This window comes from Capra hircus, chromosome 7 (assembly GCF_001704415.2).
Source record: "Capra hircus breed San Clemente chromosome 7, ASM170441v1, whole genome shotgun sequence".
NCBI classification, from domain to species: Eukaryota; Metazoa; Chordata; class Mammalia; order Artiodactyla; family Bovidae; genus Capra; species Capra hircus.
The window spans coordinates 93,404,684-93,424,583 of record NC_030814.1 but is presented as its reverse complement, the minus strand read 5'-3'; the positions used below and the strand labels follow the sequence as shown (position 1 = coordinate 93,424,583).

Here is a 19,900-nt window from a genome sequence, read left to right as displayed (position 1 = left end):
TATGGTTGTGGCAGGTGGGGTCTTTTAGCTGAGGCATGATGCGGGCTCTTAGCTGCTGCAAGCGGGATCTAGTTCTCTGACCGGGGCTGGAACCCCAGCCCCCTGCATTAGGAGCACCGAGTCTTAGCCACTGGGCCACCAAAGAAGTCCTTCTGGCTATGGTTTTTGGACTTTTGGGGCTTGGCACAATACTAATGCCTCACCCATTCAAAACTGTAACTTACAGAGTGACAGTGACAGTCATGTCCAACTCTTTTGGACCCTATGGACTATACAGTCCATGGAATTCTCCAGACCAGAATACTGGAGTGAGTAGCCTTTCCCTTCTCCAGGGGATCATCCCAACCCAGGGATCGAACCCAGGTCTCCTGCACTGCAGGGAGATTCTTGACCAGTTGAGCCACCAGGGAAGCCCAAGAATACTGGAGGCGGTAGCCTATCCCTTCTCCAACGGATCTTCCCGACCCAGGAATCAAACTGGGGCCTCCAGCATAGGAGGCGGGTTCTTTACCAATTGAGCTACCAGGGAAACCCATAACTTACAAAAACAGGCAAGATTAAAAAAAAAAAAAAAAAGATTCATTAGTTAGGAACTTGAGAGAACAAGTTTCAAATCTTGGCCTTTCCAAGCTGACTGTCTTCAGTCAAGTATGTGAACATTTCAGAACCTCACAACTTTCCGGTCAGTCCAAAAGGGGAAGGAACACTTTCCTTTTCAGGGCTGATTTGAGAGTGACAAAAGACTGGACTACGCACGTGCCTAATGGGATCAAGATGAATGCTAAGTCAATGTGCCCTGTTACACTTATTATTCTTTCCTAAGGGAGTTCAGGGCTGTTTGCCCTGGGGTCCGAAGGTCGTAGGTTTACACGCACGCAAGCACCCTGGCTAGCAGGACTGGGTGGGAGGCGAGAGGAGGTGGGAAGAATGACTTGGGCAGAGTCCACACCATTTCTTTGTGGAGGCTCAGCCTAGAATCTGAGTCATCCTTTCTGGTCTGAGCCTCCTGCCCTAAAGATGACTTTCTGTGGTGACCTGGATGTGACTACAGTCTGACCGGAAAGGTGGTGAGGGGGCCATTCCTGGACAGAGACTCTGCAACTTCTTTTAGGATGTCTACACACAGAGCCCCACTGTCCCTCTGGCCTGGTCCGGGAAAAAACAGACACATATCCCAGGCTACAGTGTGTTATTCACTGTCTTCCCCAATCTGGGTCACTCACTCCAGACACATTTCGTCTGGATAATGTTATGACTCCTCAGTCTCAGCTGCCCCCTGCCCCCCACCAAAAGCCTTTCCTGCTGGGGGTGGCCCCTTCTCTGCCATCTTCTGTGCTTCCCATTACAGCACCAATCACCCAGTACTAAAGTCAAGTGGTTAGGGGTTGCCTAGCAGGTCAGTGATTAAGACTCTGAGCTTCCATTCAGGTAGCCTGGGTTCGATCCCTGGTCAGGAAACTAAGATCCCACATGCTGCGTGACAAAAGAAAAAAGTTAAGTGGTTAAAGTGAGCAAAGAGAACAGACTTGTGGTTGTCAAGGAGGAGTGATGTGGAGAGGGCTGGACTGGGCAGATGCAAACTGTTATATATAGGATGGATAAACAGCAAGATCCTACTTTGGGCTTCCTTGGTGGCTCAGATGGTAAAGAATCCACCCGCAGTGCAAGAGACCTGGGTTCAATCCCTGGGCTGCAAAGATCCTGTGGAGAAGGAAATGGCTACCGACTCCAGTATTCTTGGGGCTTCCCTGGTGGCTCAGATGGTAAAGACGTCATCTGCAATGCAGGAGACTCGGGTTCAATCTCTGGAGATCCCTTGGAGAAGGGAATGGCTACCCACTCCAGTATTCTTGCCTGGAGAATCCCATGGACAGAGGAGCCTATCGGGCTACAGTCCATGGGGTCGCAAAGAGTCAAACACGACAGTATTTCCAAATACTTAAGGAAACACAACAAGGAAATTCACCATGTGATCCTGGATGGAACTCCAGAGAGAAAACATTGCTGTAAAGGACATGATGGGCACAGTTGATGAAACTGGAATCTGGACCATGGATTAGATAACAGCATTATGTCAGGGTCAAAATTCCTCAAGTTGCTATCTGTGCTGCAGTTACATAATGAATGTCCTTGTTCTTAGTAAAAGCACTAATCGAGTCTGCAACAGAATCAAATCTGCAACATATCCTGAAGTGGTTCAGAAAAAAAAAATTGCATGATTATCTTTTTTTTCCCTCTGTGTGTATTTTATACACTGTGTGGATCACAACAAACTGAAAAATTCTTAAAGAGATGGGAATACCAGACCACCTTACCTGCCTCCTGAGAAAATTATATGCAGGTCAAGAAGCAACTGTTAGAACTGGACATGGAACAACAGACTGATTCGAAATTGGGAAAGGAGTACATTGAGGCTGTATATTGTCACCCTGCTTATTTAACTTATATGCAGAGAACATCACGCAAAATGCTGGGAGGTATGAAGCACAAGCTGGAATCAAGATTGCCGGGAGAAATATCAATAAGCTCAGATGTGCAGATGACACCACCTTTACAGCAGAAAGCGAAGAGGAACTAAAGAGCCTCTTGATAAAAGTGAAAGAGGAGAGTGAAAAAGCTAGTTTAAAACTCAACATTCAAAAAACAATGAACATGGCATCTGGTCCCATCACTTCATGGCAAATAGATGGGGAAACAATGGAAACAGTGACAGACTTTATTTTCTTGGGCTCCAAAATCACTGCAGATGGTGACTACAGGAATGAAATTAAAAGACGCTTGCTCCTTGGAAGAAAAACTATGAGGCAACCTAGATAGTATATTAAAAAGCAGAGATATTACTTTGCTGACAAAGGTTTGTTTAGTCAAAGCTATGGTTTTCCAGTAGTCATGTATGGATGTGAGTTGGACCATAAAGAAAGCTGAGCACTGAAGAATTGGTGCTTTTGAACTGTGGTGTCGAAGAAGGCTCTTGAGAGTCTCTTGGACTGCAAGGAGATCAAACCAGTTAATCTAAAAGGAAATCAGTCCTGAATATTCACTGGAAGGACTGATGCTGAAGCTGAAGCTCCAATACTTTGGCCACCTGATGCGAAGAACTGACTCATTTGAAAAGACCCTGATTCTGGGAAAGATTAAAGGCAGGAGGAGAAGCGGACGACAGAGGGTGAGATGGTTGGATAGCATCACTGACTCGATGGGATGAGTTTGAGCAAGCTCTGGGAGATGGTGAAGGACAGGAAGCCTGGCGTGCTGCAGTCCATGGGGTCGCAGAGTCAGACACAACTGAGAGACTGAACAGAACTGATTTGCTGCTGCTGCTCAGTGGCTTCAGTTTATTTATTTCGTTATTTTTGGCTGCGCTGGTTCTTTGTTGCTCCATGTGGGCTTTTCCTAGCTGTGGCAAGCAAGAGCTTCTCATTCTCTCCAGGGTGCACAGGCTTAGCAGTTGTGGCACAAGGGTCAGTTGCCCCATGGTATGTGGAATCTTCCCAGACCAGGGTTCAGACCACTGTCTCTTGCATTGCAAGGCGGAATCTTAACCACTGGGCCACCAAGGAAGCCTCGAAATTACCTTTTTAAAAAGATCCTCATGGTGCATGCTCAGTGGTGTCCGACTCTTTGTGATCCCATGGACTATAGCCCGCCAGGCTCCTCTGTCTGTGGGATTCTCCAGGCAAGAATACTGGAGTGGATAGCCATTCCCTTCTCCAGGGGATCTTCCTGACCCAGGGATAGAACCTGGTCTCTTGCACTGCAGGTAGATTCTTTACCATTTGAATGAGGGAAGCCCCAGCCAGAACAAAACAGGTGCCAAAGAAACAATTCATCATGGTGATAAATTATTGCTGGAACAAAGGCATATTCCACAGAGCAGTTTTTAGGATATAGTCCAGGGTCAGTTCCAGGCCCCTGGAGAAACTCTTTTGTAGCTTGTTCACTACAGGCGTCTCTAAGAGCCTTGGGTGTATTCTGTGCCCTCCGAAACACAGCACAGAGATAGAAGCCCCTGAGAAACGGATCAGGAAACGGCCATCAGGTTGAGAAAGTAATTGATCATTTTTCTCAGTTCAAGAAGCCAGGGAGGTGGGCTTCCCTTGCAGCTCAGTGGTACGGAATCCACCTGCTAACGCAGGGGACCCGTGTTCCATCCCTGGTCCGGGAAGATCCCACATGCCGAGGAGCAACTAAGCCCGTGTGCCACAACTACTGCAACCCGTGCTCCCCAACACAAGAAACCACTGCAATGAGAAGCCTGCGCACTGCAACTGAAAAAGGCCCACGAAGACCCAGCACAGTCAAAAGTTAAACAAATAAATATATTCTGACAAAAGAAGAAGCCAGAGAGAAGAGGCCATTCTGGGAGACCAGTGACCCTCACTCAGAAAGAGGCTGAGGCCTGGCAGCTGAACCAGCTGGCTGCCTGGGCAGATGGTGGCTGTCTAGATCTACTCCTTGCCAAGGTTTTGTTCCCCGCCCTTCCCATCTGCCTGTCACAGCTGCCAAGATCTGCCATCCTGGTCTGGCTCAGCCAAGTGTATGAGTGGTGACCTGCACGTCAGCCCTGGGGCGGGGAGTTTCGGATTCCAGAGCCCCGCTGAGTCAACTCTGTTCTTGCCTGTGCTCTGTCTGAGCCAATGTGCCCTGGGTTTTTCCTGGCAGGCAGGTTTTCTATGCCAGCCTCAATTTTTGTACAAGGTATAGGGAAGTTGGTGGGGCTGGAGGGGGAGGACTTCAATAAAAGTTTGCTAAATAAGTGCTAAGCCTGGAGAAGGAAATGGTAACCCACTCCAGTATTTTTGCCGAGAAATCCCATGGACAGAGGAGCCTGGCAGGCTGCGGTCCATGGTGTCCCAGTGAATGCAGAGAGGGAGACTGACCATGGAACAACATTCTTCCATGCAGCCCCTCTTCCCTTCTGAGTTTCCTGCTTCAGTGCAGGGAAATACTCAAGACTGTGAAGACCCTGAGGGTGAGTGGGCAGTGGGGAGACAGGCCCCAGCTGGAGACTGAACAAGACAGACCTAGGCCCTGCCAGCAGGGCACTAAGTTGCAAGGAGTGGGATGAGGGATGTTTAAGAATCAGGCAAAGGGACTTTCTTGGTGATCCAGTGGCTGCGACTCCCAGCTCGCAAGGCAGAGGACCCAGGTTTGATCCCTAGTCAGGGAACTAAAGACCCTGCATGCCTCAACTAAGACCCAGCACACCTAAATTTAAAAAAGAAAAAGAAAATCCCACCAACACATCTGCGATGATGAAGCCTTGAGCAGGAAGGAGAGCGGGAGCCTGGGTGATGCTCTCCCGGAGGAGGGGATGTTTGCGTGCTTCCGGGCTTCCTGCCTGGTCCTGCTGGACTCAACATACCAGAACCTTCTTCTCTAGCTCTTGACTTGGAGAGTGGGGGTCAGGAATGCTGCCGGGCATGCCGTTCCTGCCGGCGCCGTTTCCCCACTGAACGTGGCTGGGGTGGGGGCTCGGAATTCCGGTGCCTGGAAGGGGACCGCGGGGAGAGGAAGTCACGTCTGCCATGGTCAGTAGAGAAGGCACGACGGAAAACGCACATCAGGGCCTGGTGAGAGAAGCCAGACTTTTGCACCTCCCACGGCGCCCCAGACCCGGCATAACTACCCTGCTTCCAGCGTACTGAACCCCAATCCCTGCCCCCACTCCCCGCCCCCGGAACTTCACGCGCCCCGCCTTCCAGGCTCCTCCTTCTTCGCGCGCGCAGCGCTTATAACAGAGGGCGTCGCACGGAGACACCAAGCCGAGGGCCGGGGGCTGTCATTCGTCTTTCCTCCGGCTTCGGCACCGAAGCGAGTCCTCCGCCAGGGCCCTCGGGTTTCCAGCCCTCGCACCTCGACCCCAGAGTCTCTCTGGCGCCCCCTCACTACTGCCTCCCCGAATCTCCGTGTTCCGAAGCCTGAACCACCAGGAAGGATGCGCAGTGCGCCGACAGCCGGAGCAGCCCTGATGCTGTGCGCCGCTACCGCCGGGCTGCTGAGCGCTCAGGGCCGCCCGGAGCCTCCCGAGACGCCGCGCTTTGCCTCCTGGGACGAGGTGAACGTGCTGGCGCACGGCCTCTTGCAGCTCGGCCACGGGCTGCGCGAACACGTGGAGCGCACCCGTGGGCAGCTGGGCGAGCTGGAACGGCGTCTAGGCGCGTGTGGGGCCGCCTGCAAGGATCCTGAGGGGTCCGCCGCGCCTCCGCGCGCCCAGGCCAATCTGGTCACTCCCGGCGGCGGCGACGCCTCCCCGGAAACCCTCCGCAGCTTGAAGGTACATATACGCTACTGCTCTGGAAGGGAGTGAACAAGAAGGGGCGCATCCCGAATACCCTGGTCTCTCCCTTTTGCCTGCATGCTCAGTCGCTCCGTGATATCCGGCTCTTTTGCGACTCCATGGACTGTAACGAGCTTCCCTGGTGGCTCAGACGGTAAAGAACCCGCCTCAATGCAGGAGACCCTGGGTTCGATCCCTGGGTTGGGAAGATACCTTGGAGCAAGGCATGAGAACCCTCTCTGTTATTCTTGCCTGGAGAATCCCCATGATTAGAGAAGCCTGGCAGGCTACAGTCCATGGGGTCGCAAAGAGTCGGACACAAGTGAGCGACTATGCATAGCAAAGGACTGGAGCCCTCCAGGCTCCTCTGTCCATGGGATTCTCCAGGCAAGAACACTGGAGTGGGTTGCCATTTCCTCCTCCAGGGGATCTCCGGGGATCGAACCCGCTTCTGCATCTCCTGCATGGACAGGCGAATTCTTTACCACTGAGCCACCAGGGAAGCCTGGGCTCTTCTGCCCCTGCCTCAAAGGATGGAGAGTTGGAAGCAGGACCAGCGGATGAATGGAGAAGGTGGTGACAGAAGCCCGGATCCTCACCAGACTTTTACACTCTCCCCAGACTCAGCTGGAGGCTCAGAACAGCAGGATCCAGCAGCTCTTCCAGAAGGTGGCCCAGCAGCAGCGGCACTTGGAGAAGCAGCACCTGCGAATCCAGAATCTACAGAGCCAGGTGCCAGTGCTTGCTCCAGATGGGGAGGGAGGTTCAAGGTGGACCCTGCGGGTCTGGCTGTGGAGCCAGGCAGGTTGAGCAGCCTGAACCAGCCAGACCTGACATCCTCCTCCCGGTCCTGTCCCAGATGGATCACCTGGCCCCCAGGCACCTGGGCCACGAGATGGCCAAGCCTGCCAGGAGGAAGAGGCTGCCCAAGATGGCCCAGCTTGCTGGCCCAGCTCACAATATCAGCCGCCTGCACAGTGAGTGTCCAACCTTTTGCTGGTCTCTAGCAAAGTCCCCCCCACCCCCACCCTCACTGCCCGACTTACCATTCTTTCCCCTCTCCTTGTCGGGTCCACCTTACTGAGAAAGAGAGAGGCTCTGGCTGTGCATCCTCGTTGGGTGACAGGTCTCTGGTGAAGGGGTGACCAGGACATCCCCCTCTTCAGCCCTTACCCTTCCTCTCTGGGCTCCCCTCAAACCCTTCTTCCCAGAAAGTCAGTGGGATTTTCCCAAAGCCTTGAGAGCCACTAACTGGAGCAGGGGGTTGGGAAAGTGGGTCCAAGAGGGGGTTGAGCTGCAAGGGTGTGGGGAAAGGGCTGGTATGGCTCAGGGACACCTTCCTGAGGGTTGGACCCTTGCAGGAGGGTGGGATGGTGTACAAAAGAGTGCTAGTTTGGGAGACTGGAGCCCTCCTTGGGTTAAAAGAGAATGGCTGCTGGTGAGGGGAATGTTCTGACGTTTGGGGACACCAAGTTTTTTTTTTTTTTTCTGCATCACTTGGCATGTGGGATCCTAGTTCCCTGACCAGGGATTGAACTCATGCCCCATGCACTGGAAGCACAGAGTCTTAACCACAGGCCGGCCAGGGAAGTCTGGCCCCTCATTTTAGAGTGTGGATCTGGGAAGGGAGACTAAGGCAGGGAACCCCCATCTCCCCGGCCATTCACACCCCTCACTCGTGCGTCTCTTAACAAGTCTGGGGCCCTTGATCCACGCACCTTGCCTGGCTCTCATCCCTCTAGTGACCTGGACGTCGCTGATCGCCCCTTCTCACCCTGCCCCGACTCCTACAAGTTCTAGATCCTTTATTGTGTGTGCCCCAGAGCACCCCAGATCTCCAAACCAGCATCTCTGTAGGTGTCTGACCCTGGCTCCCAGCTCCCCAGTGTCTCTGTCCCACCCTAAGTTCACAGCTCCAGACCTGGCTGGCTTTCCCGTGGTCCTCCTACCCCACCCCCCACCCCCCACCCCCACTGGCATCTGCAGCAGTCTACAGCCAACTGGGTGAAAGTTTGAATCCCCCTCTTCACACCCGCCCTCGGGCTGGTTGCTGGCTTACAGCCCTCTGGTCTTGAGGGCTCTCCCACCTCTGGTCCCACCACCTCCCCCACCGGAAAGGGGAAGGGTCCGCTACACCCTCCCAAATGGTAGCCCTGCTTCTGGGAGGGGCCGGCAGGCAAAGGTCCCACCTCAGGAATGTGCTGGGGGAGGGGCGTCATGTGTAGGTTGGGGGACTCCAGGCTCAGCCCCGCCAAGCTGGAGAAAGGTCAGAGCTGAGGAGAAAACAGCTGGTGCTAATGGAAGCCACATTGGTGGTTTGGCCGGCTGCCTGTTGCGATTGGAGAGAGGAAAGTAGGCGAAAGGGGAGCTGCCTGAGGGGCCGGGAAATGTCACCAGTCACTCTGCGCCTGCCCCCACCCCCACAGCGCGTGTTCACCCCACAACCTGAGCCTTCCCTTCCCCCTTCAACCTTTCCCCTACTTTTCCTGCTGGGGTGGGGGCCAGGGACTTCCCCAGTCTGCAGACATGCCCCAGCCGCCCCTCAGTCCCTCCCTCCTTCACTCTTCAATCCTTCCTTCTCCCTCTCAGATGCCCGTGACCCCGGGTGGGGCCCCTGTGGTGGCCCCCAAACCTTATCCAGGCCTGATGCTCACCCGTGGCTGGAGGAAGCAGAGCCCCTTCCTGTTTCTCTCTGTTCTGGCCCCACCCCCACTCTGGTCCAGCTCCTTCAATCATTCTTTCACGGCATCTTTATTAAGCATCTGCTGTGGGCTGGCATCAGCCAGTGCCAGATGGTGGGCAGAGAGCCATTCCTCATCCCTGACTTCAGGGACCTCATACAGTATGGGGAGTTGTGGAGAGATCACAGATGGCCCCAGTGCTGGGGAGTAGGAAGTCCTCAGTGGCCCTCAGCCTGGTCTCGGGCTACTGATGGCCAAAACCTTGGCCTTCTCTGCCCACTGAAGCCGAAGAAGAAAGATACGGAGACAGAGTTTGGAGGAAATAGAAAGGTGGCTTTAATTCTCAGCCAGCAAAAAGGGAAGCAGAGTAGGCTCATGCCTCAAGAACTGTGCCCCCCCTCAACCCCCATGATGAGTCTCGGGCCTTATATAAGGCAAAGGCTCACAGCCAGGGGTCGGTGATGAGGAACAAAGGTGATCGGATCTTGATTTCTTCCTCTTGCATCGTTTCTAAGACAGTCATAGACTGGTGTTGGTAACTCAGTAATTGAGTCTGGCTGTTCGGTGGCTCTGTGGTCTTCTTCCCAATGTGTAACGACAAGGGGAAGGGTGTTGTAAGGGTAAACCCCAGAAAGGCTGAAGAGCAAGCTTCGTTACAGACATGCAGAGTTAGGAGCAGTTAAACTAAGAAAAAGGGAACAACTAGGAATGGTCAGGCCTGATCACTGTTCTCTTTATCTTCTTTGCTCTCAGGAAAGGGAAAGAAAAAACCTCATTCCTCTTTTTTCCCTATTTATTGCAACAGGATGTGGGGGGAGAGGGGAAGGATGGGTGTCAGAGACATCATCCTTTCCAGAAGCCAGGACTTTTAATATGAGGCAGAGAACTGCATGAGGGAAGAGGTCCTAGGCAGAATACTAGCATGTTCAAAGGTCCTGTGCCCAGAGCGTGTGTGCTACCAGGAAGGCTGTGTGGCCAGAGGATGGGCCTTCAGGGTGGGAGGGGGGGTGGGTCTGGCTGGTCCTGGGGAGTCATGGACAACTTTAGGCAAGTGGAAGGGGGCATGGTGAGCTGAGGAGTGCCCCCTCCTGCCCCTGTCACCAGCTGCCTAGCCCCTAGACATGCCTGTTTCCTGAGACTCCCCTAGGATGGCTCTCTGTTTCAATGCCCCCCATCTTTTGTCTGCCCTTCAGGACTGCCCAGGGACTGCCAGGAGCTGTTTGAAGATGGAGAGAGGGAAAGTGGATTGTTCCAGATCCAGCCCCAGGGATCCCCGCCTTTCCTGGTTAACTGCAAGATGACCTCAGGTAGGGCCCCCAGGTACCCCGAATATCACGGGCCTGGTTGTCTTTCTGTCAAGCGCAGCCACTTCTTATTCCCCACTTTCTCCTTCTCTGCTGGGTCCTGGGACAAAGATCTAGGCAGAACCCCCAGCTTACTGGCCAGCTCACCTTCTTTCTTTGCCAGTCTTCCTCCCATCCTGCTGGGGTGGGTGAGAGGAACTGCTCTCCCTGGGTTTAGAGGTGCTTTGGGATTTAGGGAGCCAAACAGGGGAAGCAGGATCCCTCGTAAGATCCTGATGAACTCGCACTTTTCTGGGCAGACGGAGGCTGGACTGTAATTCAGAGGCGTCAGGATGGCTCCGTGGACTTTAACCAGCCCTGGGAAGCCTACAAAGATGGCTTCGGAGACCCCCAAGGTAGGTGTTTCCTGCAGGCCAGAGGCACAGCGGGGAGGAGGGGGCTACAGGTCTGCGGGTCCTCTTCATGGATTGGCCTCTCCCATGGCAGGTGAGTTCTGGCTGGGCTTGGAGAAGGTGCATCGCATCCTCGGGGACCGTGGCAGCCGCCTGGCTGTGCAGCTGCAGGACTGGGAGGGCAATGCTGAGTCCTTGCAGTTCCCCATCCACCTGGGGGGTGAAGACACCGCCTACAGCCTGCAGCTCACGCCACTGGTGGCCAGCAAACTGGGCGCCACCACCTTCTCGCCCAGTGGCCTCTCCCTCCCCTTCTCCACTTGGGACCAGGACCACGACCTCCGTGGAGACAAGAACTGCGCCAGGAGCCTCTCTGGTGAGCAAGCCCTGTCCCTCCCCATCTTGCCCTTCTCCACACAGCTTTTCTGCATCCCTGCCCCGCCTTCAACCCCATCTGTTTCCATGCCACTGTTCTTTTTTGTGGCTGCGCCAGGTCTTAGTTGAGGCATGTGGGATCTAGTTCCCTGACCAGAAATCAAACCCGTGCCCCCTGCATTGGGAGCACAGAGTCTTAACCACTGGACCACCAGGGAAGTCCTTATTTCTGTTCCCCCCTTCTCCTTACTTGCTGTGGACCCTTAGGCAACTGACAACGCACCCCCCCCTTCATTTTCCCCATCTTTAAAATGGGTATAGAAACTTCCCTGGTGGTCCAGTGGTTGGGGATCTGAGCTTCCACTGTAGGGGACATGGGTTCAATCCTAGGTCAGGGAACTAGGATCCTGCATGTTAAGGCCAGAAAAAAAGAAGAGGTATAACCACCCTGCCCACACCACATGATTGCTATGAAAATATTAATACAATGAGATGACTTTGCCACAGGCTAGCCACCAAGACAAATTGAAGGCAGAGCCCATGACCTATGAAATGAAACAGATGAAACTGCCTTGTGGTGGGTCGCAGAAGGATGGTTGTTTGTTGTTTAGTCTCTGAGTCATGTCCAACTCTTTGTGACTCCGAGGACTATAGCCCGCCAGCCTCCTCTGTCCATGGGATTTCCCAGGCAGGAACACTGGAGTGGGTTGCCATTTCCTTCTTGGGAAGAAGGCTGGAATAGTGATTAATTTCACGTGGTTCAATGTGATACAAACTAGTGAAACACAGGACAGTCATAGAAAGACTTTAATAAGTGTTCACCATGTGGCAAGTATGGAGAAGTAACTCGCCAGGGCCACAGATGTAAAAGCTGCAGTTACCAGGATGGGGTGGGGAGGTGCCCTGAGCCCCGGAGGTGCCTTTGTCACAAGCTGGGGTTCCTCAGAACAGTCTGACAACCACTGCCAAAGTTCTCTCATCTAAAGCAGGTGATAGCCAACACCCAGCCCCCTCCCCACCTCAGCCTCACTGGAGGCCCAAGGACCCACGGGCTTGACCGTGTCCCCTTTTCTCTGACCTCGGCAGGTGGCTGGTGGTTCGGCACCTGCAGTCACTCCAACCTGAACGGCCAGTATTTCCACTCCATTCCGCGGCAGCGGCAGCAGCGTAAGAAGGGCATCTTCTGGAAGACCTGGAGGGGCCGCTACTACCCACTGCAGGCCACCTCCATCCTGGTACAGCCCACAGCGGCCCAAGCGGCCTCCTAGCCTCCTCTCTGGGGCCTGGTCTCAGGCCCCCAGAGGACAGTGACTCTTGTCCACACGTGGCCACTCCCTGCCTGGGCAGGGGCTCCAGGCAAGGGCTGTCTGGAGCCTCGAGGACAGAGAAGATGCCCATGACTGGAGAGGGCCCCTTGATGAGTAGGGGAGGCTGCAGGAAATGCCCTCTGAGGAGAACAGCCCTGTAGGGCTGCAGGGCACAGACCCCGAAAACGTGGGACAGAGGGGCATTGAAGCCCGCTCCTCACCCGCCCAAGGAGCAGGGGATGCAGAGGGGACCACGTGGGGGTGGGGCAGCCAGGCCGGCCCTTGATGGCCAGTGGATTCAGTCACATTGACTGGCTGGAGGACCAGGGCTTCCCCTAGGCCTAGGCACCCTCACCGTATTGTGGTGCCTGGGTGCTGTGAGTCAGCTGGCGCCAACGGCGTCTGGGTGGAGCCCACAGAATTCTTGGAATAAAAGCAACTTCAAAACATTTCGTTCTTTTATGTCCTTTGGTTTGTTTTTCAAAGTGGACAGTTTTCAGAGTCCGCATAAACAGGCTCACAGGGTGGAGGGTGAACACTCAGGGCTCTTGAGGACAATGCTAGTTATCCCCACCATCTCCAACATCTGCTTTCAACTTCCTTCACTTATGGTTTCATCACGGAGATCTCATGTTCATTTTCAGAGGTACAAAGCAAAACCCTCATTTGGTCCTTCTGGAAGCAGGCAATAGAAAAAGTTAGATGCTCTTCCTGATCATACTTATGCACATGAATCTTGATAACCTTTTAGTGTCTGGCCACATGAGAGAAATAGGGATGTGAGCTGCATATTTAATGTTATTTTCTTTTTAGTGGTCAAATTTTTTAAAAAAGCAAAATAAAAAGGAAATAAAAACAGCTAAAGTTTAAAAAGAAACAAAGTAGGGGGCTCCCCTGGGGGTCCAGTGGTTAAGACTCTGAGCTTCCACTGCAGGGGGTACAGGTTTGATCCATGGTCTGGAAATAAGATCCTACATGCCTTGTGGCATGGGCAAAAAAAAAAAAAAAAAATATATATATATATATATATATATATAAAAGAAAGAAAGTATAAAAGTTTATTTAGGAGTGTACTTGATTGAACCTGATATATCCAAAATATTGCAGTTTAAACATGTGGTCAATATAAAAGTTACTGAGATACTTGATATGGCTTCTTGTACTGAGTCTTCTGAATCTGGTATAGATTTCACATTTACGGCACATTTCCATTTGGATCGACCATATTTAAGGGCTCAGCAGCCACAGTGGCCAATGGCCACCATCTTGCACAGCCCAGCTCTACTGTGTTACTTTTCTTTTTTTGCCTTGCCTTGCAACTTTTAGGATCTTAGTTCTCCCACCAGGGATTGAACCCATGACCAGTGAGAGCTCAGGGTTCTAACCACTGAACTGCCAGGGAATTCCCTCTACTCTGTTACATTAACGCAGAGTTTTGTGTAAACTCTTCCCACTTTTGGCTATGTCTGCAAAAGTTTTCCTTTAAATTATATACATATAGGGGGGTGAGGAGGGGTGAATAAAAAGAAACAATATATATGTGTGTGTGTGTGTGTGTGTATGTAGTATATGTATATATGTATATATATGGGCTTCACAGGTGGCACTAGGGGTAAAGAACACCCCTGCCAGTGCAGGAGACATGAGGCACAGGTTCTTCGATCCCTGGGTCGGGAAGGTCCCCTGGAGGAGAGCATGGCAACCCACTCCAGTATTCTTGCCTGGAGAAACCCCATGGACAGAGGAGCCTGGCGGGCTACAGTCCATGCAGTCACAAAAGAGGCAGACATGACTGAAGTGACTTAGCACACGGGCGTGCACGCACACGCACACACACACACACACACACACACACAAATTCAACTAATATTTCTTAAGCACCTACTAAAGGCCAAGCCCTGTCCCAAGTGTTTGGGACACTCTAGTCAACAGAAAGATCCCTGCCTGGGGACTTCCCTGGCAGTCCAGTGGCTAAGACTCCACGCTCCCAATGCAGGGGACACAGGTTCCACCCCAGTCAGGGAGCTAGATCTCACATGTCGCAACAAAAGACCCCATGTGCCACAGCAAAGATCAGAGATCCTCATTGCCACGACTATGACCTGGCTCGGCCAAATGAATTAAAATAAATAAATTTTTTAAATAAATAAATTTGTAAAAGATTTGTCTCAGCACCATGCGTGTATTCCCATTACAGATAAGGGTCCAGAGACACTGTTATAATTGATGGTCCAAACGGAGACACTGTCGAGAGTGAAAGGGGGGTGTGTGTTGTTAATAATTAAGCCAGATGACACACTCCCAGGCATACAGGGACTTGTTGACCCAGTTTTTAAATTAGTAGAGGCATATCTCTACAGCATGTGGAAAACCCATATCACTTGCTACAAACAGGTTAGGAAAACTAAGCTCGGTGAAAAAACAATGCCGATGCTTTCAAATTCCAGTTAGAGGGACTTCCCTGACTGTCCAGCGGTTAGAAGTCTGTGCTTTCACTGCCAAGGGTGCAGATTAAATTTCTGGTTTCGGGGAACTAAGATCCCGCAACCTTCATGGATCGGCCAAAATTAAATAGACTCTGAGCTCTCAGTGTTCTGGGCTCGGGTTCAATCTCTGCTCCGGGAACTAGATCCCACATGCCGCTACTAAAGATGCCGCAATGAAGACTGAAGATCACTCCTGGCGCAACTAAGACCTGGCACCAAATAAATAAAAATAAATATTTTTAAATTTCTGAAAAATACGTTTCTCTATATAATTGAATATATATTATGTATATGTGAATCACTCTACTATACACCTGAAATTAACACATTGTAAATCAACTATACTTCAATAAAGAATTAACTTAAAGAACTGAAAAAAAAAAAAGGTACGACTTTCTCAGTATGTGTGTGCATGTGCTAAGCTGCTTCGGTTCGTGTTTGACTCTCTGAGACCCCATGGACTGTAGCCCACTAGGCTCTTCTGTCCATGGGATCCATTCACCAGGCAAGAGACTGGCATTTCGACCTCCAGGATATCTTCCCGACCTACGAACCAAACCCGGGGATCAAGCCTATGTCTCTTGCATCTCCTGCATGGGCAGGCAGGTTCCTTACCACTAGTGCCACCTGGGAAGCCCCATATACACACTGCTGCTGTCGCCACTGCTGCTAAGTCGCTTCAGTCGTGTCCGACTCTGTGCAACCCCATAGACGGCAGCCCACCAGACTCCTCTGTCCCTGGGATTCTCCAGGCAAGAACACTGGAGTGGGTTGCCATTTCCTGCTCCAATATACACAGGAGTATGTCAAGGCTGTATATTGTCACCCTGCTTATTTAACTTATGTGCAGAGTACATCATGAGAAACGCTGGGCTGGAAGAAGCACAAACTGGACTCAAGATTGCCGGGAGAAATATCAATAACCTCAGATATGCAGATGACATCACCCTTATGGCAGAAAGTGAAGAGGAACTAAAAAGCCTCTTGAGGAAAGTGAAAGAGGAGAGTGAAAAAGTTGGCTTAAAGCTCAACATTCAGAAAACGAAGATCATGGCATCTGGTCCCATTACTTCATGGGAAATAGATGGGGAAACAGTGGAAACAGTGTCAGACTTTATTTTGGGGGGCTCCAAAATCACTGCAGATGGTGATTGCAGCCATGAAATGAAAAGACGCTTACTCCTTGGAAGGAAAGTTATGACCAACCTAGATAGCATATTCAGAAGCAGAGACATTGCTTTGCCAACAAAGGTCCGTCTAGTCAACACTATGGTTTTTCCAGTGGTCATGTATGGATGTGAGAGTTGGACTGTGAAGAAAGCTGAGTGCCGCAGAACTGATGCTTTTGAACTGTGGTGTTGGAGAAGACTCTTGAGAGTCCCTTGGACTGCAAGGAGATCCAACCAATCCATTCTGAAGGAGATCAGCCCTGGGTGTTCTTTGGAAGGAATGATGCTGAAGCTGAAACTCCAACACTTTGGCCACCTCATGCGAAGAGTTGACTCATTGGAAAAGACTGATGCTGGGAAGGATTGGGGGCAGGAGGAGGAGGGGACGACAGAGGATGAGATGGCTGGATGGCATCACCAACTCGATGGACGTGAGTTTGAGTGAACGCCGGGAGTTGGTGATGGACAAGGAGGCCTGGAGTGCTGCAATTCATGGGGTTGCAAAGAGTCGGACATGACTGAGCGACTGAACTGAACTGAACTGAACTGAAACATAAAATAGGTAACCAACAAGGGCCTATTGTACACTGCTGCTGCTGCTGCTGCTGCTGCGTCGCTTCAGTCGTGTCCGACTCTGTGCGACTCCATAGACGGTAGCCCACCAGGCTCCCCCATCCCTGGGATTCTCCAGGCAAGAACACTGGAGTAGGTTGCCATTTCCTTCTCCAATGCGTGAAAGTGAAAAGTGAAAGGGAAGTCGCTCAGTAGTGTCCGACTCTTCGCGACCCCATGGACTGCAGCCTACCAGGCTCCTCCATCCATGGGATTTTCCAGGCAAGAGCACTGGAGTTGGGTGCCATTGCCTTCTCTGTACTGTACACTACAGGAACTATATTCAATATTTTGCAATAGCCTATAGTGGAAAATAATCTGAGATATATATTTATATGAATATATATTCATATATATTTACATGAATCACTTTGCTATATACCTGAAAGTAACAGAACATTGTAAATCAAGTGAAAGTGAAAGTGTTAGTCAGTTCAATCATGTCTGACTCTGCAACACCATGAACTGTAGCCCATCAGTCTCCTCTGTCCATGGGGATTTCCCAGGCAAGAATACTGGAGTGGATTGCCATTTCCTTCTCCAGGGGATCTTCTCGACCCAGGGATCAAACCCAGGTCTCCGGCACTGCAGGTGGATTCTTTACCATCTGTAGCACCAGGGAATCCCATTGTAAATCAACTATACTTCAATTTGAAAAGGAAGGAAGAAAGACTCTGACTCCTATGCAAAGAACAGACTGTGTGAGGTGAGCACAGAGCAGGGAATTTTGGGAGTAGGAAATTACACAGGTCCGGGGAGTGGTGACAGGGCTGGGACAGGGGCAGCAGCAGAGGAGAGGGTGCCAAGTGGTCAGAAATTTAGGAGGGAGGAGGGGCAGAGTAAGGCAATTGAGGGAGGTGATGGGAGAGAGGGCTAGGGGAATAAAGGATGAGAAAAAGAGAGGAGTCCACAACATCTGGCTTTGATGATGGGAGTGAGGGGGATGGAGTCACAGGAGGAGGAGAGAATATGGGAAAAGAGGTCAAATTTGTGTTTGGGATGCCTGGTGAACATCCCAAGGATGAGGTCCAGGAGGCAATTATAATAATTACTATAATTAGCACATGAGTTCTATGCTTGCACTGGCGCCTGCATGCTCAGTTGTGTCTGACTTGTTGCAACCCCATAGCCTGCCCACCAGGCTCCTCTGTCTATAGAATTTTCCAGGCAACAATACTGGATCAGGTTGCCATTTCCTCCTCCAGGGATCTTCCTGGCCCAGGGATCAAACCCAAGTCTCCTGCATCTCCTGCAACGTAGACAAATTCTTCACCACTGTGCCACCTGGGAAGCCCCTATATGTACACTATCATTAATCAGCCATTTATTGTGCACTAGCTGTGACAAAGCAGTGATGGCCACAGACACAGTCCCTGCCCTTACAGGACTGATGCTCTGTTGGTGGGGGACAGAAACTAAATATGTTATTAGATTTGTGAAAATTAGAAACAGGAAACCTCAACTAAAATTGGCATCAGAGGGACTTCCCTGGTGATCCAGTAGCTAAGACCCCACACTCCCAATGCAGGGGGCCCAGGTTCGATCCCTGGTCAGGAAAACTAGATTCCACATGCTGCAACTAAGAGCCTCCATGACTCAACTAAAAGATCTTGCATGTGGCAACTAAGACCCAGCACAGGCAAATTAAAAAAAAAAAAAAGGAGTTAAAAAGGCTTGCAAAGGGAGCTCTCATGGCCTGCCACTCTTCAATTACCCCAAACAGGAAGACATCAGTTATAGACCCCAACCAGAAGAGAGGCACCTTACGCTCCCAAACAGAAACTGCTACTACTTTACGAAAGTGGGAGAAAAGAAGACTTTCTTCCTGCCCAGCCAATGGAAGCACCACAACTCAGCCAATCAAAATCTGGCCTCACCTGAAGGCTTTCATTTTTCTGTTGTGCATGACTTCTTTGTTCCACCTTATTTTCTATAAAAGTCTTCCATTTTGTACAATCCTAAAGGAAAACAACCCTCAATATTCATTGGAAGGACTGATGCTGAAGCTGAAGCTCCAATACTTTGGCCACCTGATTTGAAGAGTCAGCTCATTGAAAAAGACACTGATGCGGGGAAAGATTGAAGGCAGGAGGAGAAGGGGGCAACAGAGGATGCGATAGTTGGATGGCATCACTGACTCAATGGACATGATTTTGAGCAAACTCTGGGAGATGGTGACGGACAGGGAAGCCTGGGGTGCTGCAGCCCATGGGATCGCAAAGAGTTGGACACAACTGAGTTACTGAACACCACCACCATCTGGGAATTATCTCTGTTTGATAGATGAGATGCTGCTTGATTCATGAATCTTTTAATAAGGGCAATAAGATCTTCACATTTACTCAGTTGAATTTTGTTTATTAACAGGATTGAGAGGGAAATACATACTTTAATGTCAAGGGAAGATAAATAAATCCTCCTTACGGGCGGGGGAGGAGATGTGGAATAAAGCAGGATAAAGAGACAGAGAAGGGGAGAGTGTCTGACATCCCACATGTTGTTGTTTAGTCACTCAGTCGTGTCCGACTCTTTGCGACCCTATGGACTCCTCTGTTCATGGGATTCTTCAGGCAAGAATACTAGAGTGGGTTGCCATTTCCTTCTCCAGAGTCAAACCTGCGTCTCCCGCTTGGCAGTGGGATTCTGACATCCAGTAAGGATTTATACATATTTGTTAAACAAAGACCCAATGACTGACGGTGGGTGGTAGATTAAGTATCTGTTTAGGTAAATGATCTAGTTATACTTCAAGATTCCCTAAGGTTTCTTCCCTGTTATACAGAGTGAGGAAACTGAGTCCACTGCAGGGATGGAAACTGCAACCCAGAAAGAAGGGGACCTCTAAAAAGAAAAGGTCCACACGCAGATGCCAGAAGCTGTCATTTACTGGGGCAGCGAAGGTGGGAGTGGGCGTACCGCAGAGCAGCGCGCATTGACCTATGACGTCATCGGGACGTTAAATAGCGTAACACTACCTGGACGTAGCCCCATTTCCCTTCCCGGACAGGTCCTCTGATGGCCCGGTACTATCAGAATCAAACCTCTCATTGGCTACTCGCCCCGTCAATCCGTTCCATTCTTCCAGTCTTCCGCCCCGCCTTCCAGAACTCGCTTCTGATAGGCTGGTGAAGCTGTCACTTCGGAAAGGTCCGCATTCCTTCCGCCTTTCTCCAGGAGACCGAGGGCGAAGAAGGTGGGTCTCCGGAGGCGCCCACCCCGGAGGCTCTGCTTCCGTCTCTTATTGGCTGCCCTGGGTGCCGGTCGCTACACCACCCACCGTTGATTGGCCATTCT

General features: G+C 51.2%; 1 protein-coding gene across 1 annotated transcript; it reads left to right on the top strand.

Moving 5' to 3' along the window:
- Nucleotides 5,714-12,788, top strand: ANGPTL4 (angiopoietin like 4). Its single transcript, XM_018050989.1, has 7 exons — nt 5,714-6,277; nt 6,902-7,012; nt 7,140-7,257; nt 10,155-10,268; nt 10,565-10,660; nt 10,752-11,033; nt 12,119-12,788. The coding sequence occupies exons 1-7, from the start codon at nt 5,939-5,941 to the stop codon at nt 12,298-12,300; spliced, it is 1,242 nt and encodes a 413-aa protein (XP_017906478.1). The 5' UTR covers nt 5,714-5,938; the 3' UTR covers nt 12,301-12,788.